Below are 9,118 nucleotides of genomic sequence, written 5' to 3'. Positions count from 1 at the left end.
TTCATTTTAAATGCACTTATCTCATCATCCAATGTCATGTCCACCTGTTTTATCTCCCTGGTTATCTGTGGTATTATCCTGACTATCTCTTAATGGCCCTATTCCCATCCCAACCTTCCTTTATTATTGATATTTTACTATTTTTTATATTCCTTGATCATTTAATTTCAGAGTTCCTCTTTGCCTCCCTAATTGTTTTTTTGACTTCTCCCCTAAATCTTCCCATATTCTCCCTTATCACGCACTCCCATGCTGTCTATGTACTTAATGTATGCCTCATGGCTTTATTCATCCATGGAGTCTCATTATTGTTTAGTTTGTTCTTTCCTTTTAGCGGAATATATTTTTCCTGCACTCTGTTGAACACCGTTTTAAATGATTCCCAGCGCTGTTCTACGTCGTTGTTTGCCAACACAATCGCTTCCAAACTCGAGGTATTCCCTTTAAACGTAAAAATAACCCGCAGATATGTTTCCTAAAATGATCAAATGTTCCACTACAGTTTTAAAACAGATTCCTGCTTGCCAAGGCTTGCGGAGGCACGGAGTGCGCAGACTCCCCACCTGCCGTTGCCAGGGAAACCGCGTCGCCGGTTGTTAAGATGGCGGGGCTGAGCCCGGCGCGGGGGACAATCTGGGTTCCGTCGCCTGTCTTGCAGAGTTTTAGCGCCGGCGACCTGTGAGCAACCGGGCCTCGCGGGTGCTGGTTAGCGCGGCACTCGCTGTCGTCTGAAGTGTTGACAAAGATGGTTTTGGCATCGCCGCAGAATCTCGAGAAGACGCGGGTCTGGATGGAGGGCGCTGCCCGGCCGAGGACAGTCTGACCCGGGAAGGCACTACAGATACGGCCGGAACCAGCCTCAGGATGCAGATTCAACGGACTGCTTCATGCTCGTATCCTTTTAATTGCGGGGTTGGGACAGGGTTCGGCTGCTGCTAACAAATTACCATAATCGCTTCATTACAATTTTTTGATTTAAAAAATAATGTTGGTAAATAGAATTAGTGGTAACTTGTTACTCTAGATATGTGCTTATTTTGTTTACAATCTATTGGTGAAATTACTATTTGTTTTATGTGAATTTTATTTAGTTAAACAATAAAGTAAATGGCCTGGAGTTTCCTCCATGGGCGCAATTGGGAAATTGCGCTCAACACTGCGCCAGTCTGACTGAGGTCAAATTGCGCCCAAGTTTCAGCCAAAACTAATTAGCACAAGCCTGAACGTAAAATCTCCCATCAATCTGCATACTCAATTTGTGACTGAAACAGAGTCATGTGGCCTCAAGGTGCTAGTGGGGTAATAAAATAGGTTATGACCCCTCCCCCCCCCCGTTCACAGAGTGAGGCTGGAAACTACAAGGTAAGCAACACTTATCTGTCTGTCCTGCAAACTTTTACAGTAATTAATTTAAATCGCTCTATACAGAGTCTGATGTACTTTTAACAAATAGCCACAAAATGGCCGTCATTCAAGTTTTTTTTAAAGATGCAGGGGCAGAGTTTCTACTTTGGGCGCAATCGGGAAATGGCCCAAAATGCATTCGAAATTGCACTGGTTATGTTACAGTTCAATTTTCCACTAAAATTAATTTACATAATCACAAACGTAAATCTTCAATCAGTGCAATCGGGCAGCATAATAAAAAGTAACCATTTCTTTTGTTTTCTTTCCATTAAAAAGTATTCATTGATGTATTTAAGAGCGGTAGCCTGGTGCAGTTTTATTAATACAACTGAAAATGGGTTTATCATCAAAAACAAGCATTTTAATAAGTGTCCAGTCCTCCATATGTGAGTAACCTGATTTAAAATCACTGAAAATGACTTTAAAAAGAACTATACTGAACCATTTAATAGTTCCATTGGTGTACACAAGTCAGTTTCTTCGTAAATTAAATGTTTTTTCTGTCAAACTTTTAAAATGTGCCAATGAGTGCCTATGGGCTTAAGAAAATGAGCGCAATTTGAAGAGCCTTCTCCAATCGGCGGAATCTCGCAATTTCGACCTGGGGGTGCAGCCAATTTTGTGGGCAGGGCCTGATCTGGGCAAATTGAACCTCAAACCAACGTAAAAGATCGCGGAAGACACAAACGTAAGTGGTTTTTGGCTGTAACTCAATTACGTTTAAAATTCCCCAAACTTATGAGCTTGTTCGTCTGATTCTGCTGGAATCTAGTGCGAAACTAGTGGAAACTTATGTGCTGGTTCAGCCGATTCTGGCCAGATTGCACTGATATTACTAGTGGAAACTCTACCCCGTATTATTTCTGCAGCAGCAGGGCAGGCCTGAGGCTTTAGTTCATTGCTGGTCAGCTGATTTGTGCTGGATTCATGCGACCATGGATGCCTGTATGCCTGAGAACCTGAGCGCAATGTAATGAACCACCCCGAACAAGCACAATTGGAGGAAACTTGTGTTTTGGTCCTGGGGGCGTGTCCAATCTTGTGGGAAGGAACTGGTTCAAGTGAAGCGTTCAATTGACAACAACAACAGCAACAACTCGCATTTATATAGTATCTTTACCGTAGTAAAGCGTCCCAAGGCGCTTCATAGGAGTGTTCTCAAACAAAATCTGACACCAAGCCACATAAGGAAATATTAGGGCAGATGACCAAAAGCTTGGTCGAAGAGGTAGGATTTAAGGAGTGCCTTAAAGGTGGAAAGAGAGGCGGAGTGGTTTAGGGAGGGAATTCCAGAGCTTAGGGCTTTGGCAGCTGAAGGCACGGGCACCAATGGTGGAGCGATTAAAATCGTAGATGTGCAAGAGGCCAGAATTGGAGGAGTGCAGATATCTCAGAGGGTTGTAGGGCTGGAGGAGGTAACAGAGATAGTGAGGGTCATGGAGGGATTTGAAGAGACGAATGTGAATTTTATAATCGCGGCGTTGCTTAACTGGGAGCTACTGTAGGTCAGCAAGTACAGGGGTAATGGGCAAACGAGACTTGGTGCGAGTTAGGACATGGGCAGCAGAGGTTTGGACAACATCAAATTTACGGAGGGTAGAACGTGGGAGGCCGGCCAGGAGTGCATTGGAATAGTCAAGTTTAGAGGTAACAAAGGCACAGATGAGGGTTTCAGCAGCAGACGAGCTGAGGCAGGGGTGGAGTCGGGCAATGTTAGAGGTAGAAGTAGGCAGTCTTAGTGATGGCGCCGATACGTGGTCGGAAGCACATCTCCGAGTCAAATACGACACCAAGGTTGCGAACAGTCTGATTCAGCCTCAGACAGTTGCCAGGGAGAGGGATGGAGTCAGTGGCTAGGGAAGGGGGTTTGTGGTGGAGACTGAAGACAATAGCTTCGGTCTTCCCAATATTTAGTTGGAGAAAATTTCTGCTCCTCCAGTATTGACAGACTTAAAAGATCATGTATACTTGGGTGTAACTAATTTAAACCCAAATGTCTGCCGTCTTTTACACAGTTTGACTTGTTTGCAGCAAGTTTAAGCTGTTACTGGGTGAAAATCAGGAGTAAACTTTGGACCAATGTGTGGTAATTGCAGGAAAGCAGGTCCTCTCCACTGGTGAAATTCATCTCTTTGGAACCTGTTGTATCCGTGTGTTAATGAGACATGGAATGCAGGAGTTGGTTTAACAGGTGTTTACTGAACAAGGTCTGGAGGTGAACTAAAAGATACAAGACACTATACAGGCTTATATAGCCTGAGTGGCCACTACCGGCATTACAGTACACAGGGGTCCTTAAAGGTACATACACCACAATTCCTCCCCTTTTAGACAACCAGTACATAACATTTTAAGTAATCATTAATTAACATGTTTACAAGAACAATAATCTCTACACATTTGCTGCAGTTAATCAATTATAAGTCAGTCTCTCTGGAGGCTTCCTGACTCGGTCCGGATAACGCCTCGGTGGTGTAGTAGGTTCTTTTGGCAAGGTCGATTCGGCTTGAATGCCAGTGTCGGGTTCATCTGGTTCCAGTATCACCGGATCGGAGGTAGATACTATGGGTATCTCTGCTTCATCATTAGGCGTATAGAGTTGTGGTGTAGGTTGTCCCTTTTCGGATGACTCTATGATCTGGTCAGCATGGCGCCTTATTATGCTTTCTCCAATGTCCACGGTATACATCAGCGGTCCTAGTCGTGTGCAAATAGTTCCAGGCTGCCATTTCTTGGTACGGTAGTCCCGGGCCAAAACTTTTTGACCTATCTGGAAGGTTCCAGTTGGCCTTTCATTCATGCCTTGAAATTGCCGGTTCTCTACGTCCCTTCTGATGTTTGGCTTGATCAAATCCAGCCGGCATCTTAGTCTTCTATTGAAAAACATCATGGCGGGAGTTTGGTTTGTAACCACATGTGTTGCATTCCTGTATGCAAACAAGAAGTTATCTACCTTATGCTGTAGATTTATGTCTTCATTACCCATGGCCTTTATGGCCTTCTTGAAGGTTTGGACAAACCTTTCAGCCAATCCATTGGTGGCGGGATGGTATGGGGTGGATGTGTAGTGCTTAACCCCATTGTTTTTTAAGAACTTCCTGAATTCTTCGGACACAAATTGCGGTCCATTATCAGAACAGATCTGTTCAGGCAGCCCATTCCTGGCAAATATGGTCCTTAATACTGTGATGGTTTTTTCCGTGGTGGTGGAGGACATCTTTATTACCTCTGGCCACTTGGAGTGTGCATCAACCGCGATTAAGAACATTGAGTCCATAAATGGACCAGCAAAGTCGATGTGTACCCTTTGTCATGGAGATGAGGGCCACTCCCATGGATGTAGAGGGGCTTGTGGTGGGGCGTTTTGGACCTTCTGGCACCCTAGACAGCCCTTGGTCATTTCTTTGATGTCTCCATCGATACCTGGCCACCACACAAACACTCTGGCTAGGTTCTTCATTTTCACTCCACCCAGATGCCCCGCGTGAAGCTCCTTTAGCACTTTATCCTGGAGTTTGGGTGGAATCACCACTCTGGATCCACACATCAAGGTTCCTCGGCACACTGACAGCTGTTCTCTTCTTTGCGAGAATGCTGGCAACAGTGGTTCGCCATGTGCTGGCCATCCCTTCACCGTTAAATCGTAGACTCGTGAGAGTCGGGTCATTTCTCGTTTCCTTTTCAATGGTAGAATTTGTTACTGGTAGACATTCCACTATGGTTGAGTGGAACATCTCCACTGGGTCCACTGTAGGTGCCTCTTCTACCGTTGGCAACGGTAGGCGCGATAACCCGTCAGCATTTCCATGCTGTTTTGATCCTTTGTATTCTATGTCATATTGGTGTGCCCCTAGGAAAAGGGACCACCTCTGTAGCCATTGCGTAGTCATAATGGGAACGCCCTTTTTAGAGTATGAGACGAGGGGTTGATGGTCAGTCAACAAGGTAAATTTTTGTCCGTGTAGGTAATGGTTGAATTTCTTCACTCCCCATACCAGGCTGAGTGCTTCCCTGTCGATCTGGGCATAGTTACGCTCAGCTGAGTTCAATGAGCGTGACGCAAAAGCTATCGGCCGCTCCGAGCCATCAGGAAATCTATGCGATAATACCGCTCCTACGCTGTAAGGGGATGCATCGCACGCCAGTCTGATTGGCAGTGATGGGTTGTAATGAGCCAAAACTTCCTTGGACGTGATCAAGTCTTTGCATTTATGGAAGGCACGTTTACAGTCTTCGCTCCATTTCCAAATTACTCCTGTTTGTAGCAGTTCGTTAAGAGGGTGCAGAACAGTTGACAAGTTCGGTAAAAATTTATGATAGTAATTTATCAATCCCAGGAACGACCTTAATTATGAGACATTTTCAGGTGCTGGGGCTTTTATGACCGCTTCAATTTTTTCAGGTGACTCATGCAACCCTTCTTCGTTAATTATATGGCCACAATATGATATTTGTTCCTGGAAAAATTCGCACTTGGGGCGATTTACTCGTAGGCCCCGTTCTCTCAGCCTAGTGAGCACCTGCTCCAAATTGGCAAGGTGCTCGTTGTCGTTTTCTCCTGTTACAAGGATGTCGTCTAGGTAGCATTGAGTCCCCGGAATCCCTTGCAGGACTTGCTCCATAGCTCTTTGCCAGATAGCTGGAGCTGATGCTACTCCGAAAACCAGTCGATTGTACTGGTACAGGCCTTTGTGTGTGTTTATCGTGAGATACTTTTTAGAGGCCTCTTCAACCTCCATCTGTAGATATGCCTGTGCCAAGTCAATTTTGGTGAAACGTTTCCCTCCGGATAGTGAGGCGAAAATATCTTCTATCCTCGGAAGAGGATACTGTACCATGTGAAGGACCGGGTTTACAGTCACCTTGAAGTCCCCACAGATGCGAATTTTTCTCTGTTCTTCAGATTTATCATTATTCAACGTTTTTTTCATGACCGGGACGATGGGTGTTGCCCACTCGCTCCAATCTATCTTGGATAACACGCCTGCCTTTTCCAAATTCTCCAGCTCTGCCTCGACTGCTGGACGAATTGCGTATGGCACCGGCCTTGCCTTAAAAAATTTGGGAATTGCTGCATCTTCCACTTTTATTGAGGCGGTGACGCCTTTCAAGGTTCCTAGTTCCTGTTGAAACACTTCTTTGGCGTTGGCCAAGATGTCTTTTAATCGTTCAGGTATGACGTCGTCATCATTTTTTTTCTTACTGGTCACAGTCAGTGCCTGAATGGAGTGCCAGCCTAAACGTATCTTCCTGATCCATTCACGTCCCAACAGCGGTGGACCACCATCTTGCAGAACGTATAAATACAACTTCTGTATTTCCTTGCTGTTGTATACAACAGGCACCCTTATTTTCCCTCTGGGGTATACTTCCTGCCCCGTATATGTTTTCAAGATAATGGATGTGTCTTTCAAAGGTATATGCGGAAATAGCCGCTCTTAATCCTGTCGACTTATGACGGTCAGAGCTGATCCTGTATCTAGCTCCATTTTAACTGGGGACCCCGCTATCGTGAGGGTAACCCAAATGGTTTGGTAATCTTCTTTGGCAATTACATTATGTAATTTGAGACCGCTTAGTCTCTTGTTTCCGGAGTCGCTATCGCTCTTCTGGTCTTCGGAGCTACTGTCCGTCATCGTTTGTACCTTTCTGTACTTTTCCTTATTGATTTTTTTTCTGTCAGTGGATTTTTTGTTTCCAGATCGGCATACACGTGCAATGTGTCCCATCTTTCCGCATTGCCTTCATGCTTTGTCCTTGAACCAGCAGTCCCTCTGGTCATGGGTGGATCTGCCGCAGCGATAACATCTCTCGAAACCCTGTGTCATTTCATGGGTGCGGAAGTCCTGTGGCTTTTGCTGTATCTCTGCAGCTCCTCTTGCGGCTGCTTCGTATGATACAGCCACACTGAAAGCGTTGTCCAGTGTTAAATCTTTCTCAGAAAGTAGCCTTTTCTGTGTTCCTTCACTTAGGAGACCGCAGACGAATTTGTCTCGAAGAGAATCTGCCAGTCCTGCCCCGAATTGGCAGTGCTTTGACAGCTTCCTTAATTCGGTGAGGTAATCAGCGTTACTTTCATTCTTGTGCTGATTCCTCCTGAAGAATTTGAATCGTTCCGCTATCAGCAGCGGTGTTGGGTTTAAGTGCTCCTGTAGGGTATCAACAATCTCCTTAAAATTCTTGTCCATCGGTTTGGCTGGAGTGATTAAGTTTCATAACAGCCCGTATGTCCTTGCGCCCATTAGATTTAGAAGTACCGATGCCTTTTTATCATCCTCTATTTCATTCGCTGTGCAATATACCTCCACTCTTTCCACATATATGTGGTCCAATCCTCTATATCACTATCGAAAGCAGTAATATTGCCAGTCTTAAGCATCCTGAAAAAAAAATGGCGCCTCCCGCGCTTTCCTTTCTTCCCTGCCAAGAAAAAATGGCGCCTCCCGCCGCTGCTGCTGACAACGCTGTTTTCTGCGGTTTTTATTTACAAAGATATTTTTAATAGTTGGAGACTCGTTCCCGCCGGACTCTCTGGGACTTTTCCCTCCCTCTGCTTGGTCCGAACGCTGACCTGCTTTGCAGCGCCGGCCGTCTCCCGAGTGCTCCACCCTCCGTCTCTGTTTGCCTCCGCCTTCGCTGCTCGGCCCCGCTGCAGAGCCAGCCGATCGAGCCCCAGCCTGCCGCCCAGGAAGGATTATTGCAGTACCTGCCACCAGCCCGGCTAGCTGGTGAAACCAAAGTTTTTTCTTTCTTTTTTTTCTTAGACCTTAGTCTGAGGAATCGATCTCCTTGAGGTGCTGCCGAATTGCAGGTAAGTCCGTTTCCAATTCGTCGCCACTGTTGTATCCGTGTGTTAATGAGACACGGAATGCAGGAGTTGGTTTAACAGCTGTTTACTGAACAAGCTCTGGAGGTGAACTGAAAGATACAAGACACAATACAGGCTTATATAGCCCGAGTGGCCACTACCGGCATTACAGTACACAGGGGCTCTTAAAGGCACATACACCACAGAACCCTATTGCATTGCCTTTCCGTGCTGACATTGTGTCTAGAGAGATAGTGTAAAAAGGTGCGTTTTACATTCCTAGGATATTAAGACGAGCTTTGGTACAGAGGGAAGCTGTTGGATGAGCTTCATCTAAACTGGATTAGTACTAATGTCCTTGTAGAGAGGGTAAATAGGGCAGTTGTGTAGGATTTTAAACTAGTAAAGGGGGTGGGGCAATTGAATAAACAAAACCGATCAAAAAGAAAGGGAACTCTTAATGAAGATCACCTGAGGGAAAACATGTGCAGGGCTATGGGGAAAGGGCGGGGAGTGGGACTAGCTGAAGTGCTCTTGCAGAGAGCCGGCACAGGCTCAACAGGCTGAATGGCCTCCTTCTGTGCTGCAACCATTCTATGATTCTAAATAAGGGAATGCTGTGAATTGTAGACTTAACCTATTGCTAGAGACATTCAAACAATATTACTGAACTTAAGGCTGTTATTGTATTTGAAAACTATGATGTAATAGGTTTCTCAGAAACACTGATAATCTCCCATTGATGAAGATGACCGTAACATACAAGGAAGGAATGACCAATCAAGGTCTATGTTGAGAACACATGGGAGCTGAAGGGAGTAGACCCATTGGCACAGGAAAAGTTTCCAACAGGATAATCTGGCTATAATAGTGGGAATGAAAGGGTACAAAAGGGGGAGGTGA

The 9,118-nt window shown here is 45.3% G+C and overlaps 1 protein-coding gene across 9 annotated transcripts in view; it reads left to right on the top strand.

Annotated features, from left to right (window-relative positions):
- Positions 1–579: 579 nt before the first annotated feature.
- Positions 580–9,118, top strand: part of cep126 (centrosomal protein 126) — a 279,549-nt gene continuing 271,010 nt past the window's right edge. For 6 of the 9 annotated variants that reach the window (XR_015079720.1, XM_085998712.1, XM_085998714.1 and 3 more), the window contains exon 1: positions 580–893. Coding sequence is in view for 8 of the 9 variants with exons in the window: in XM_085998712.1 (XP_085854838.1) it covers positions 865–893 (29 nt within the window). In the remaining variant the exon portion in view is untranslated. The remainder of the gene's footprint in view (positions 894–9,118) is intronic. The other 3 variants (XM_085998717.1, XM_085998716.1, XM_085998715.1) reach the window with 1 other exon arrangement.

This window comes from Somniosus microcephalus, chromosome 10, assembly GCF_052327205.1.
Source record: "Somniosus microcephalus isolate GS21.2 chromosome 10, FLI_Smic_1.0, whole genome shotgun sequence".
NCBI lineage: Eukaryota > Metazoa > Chordata > Chondrichthyes > Squaliformes > Somniosidae > Somniosus > Somniosus microcephalus.
This window is presented reverse-complemented; position numbering and strand designations above follow the sequence as displayed.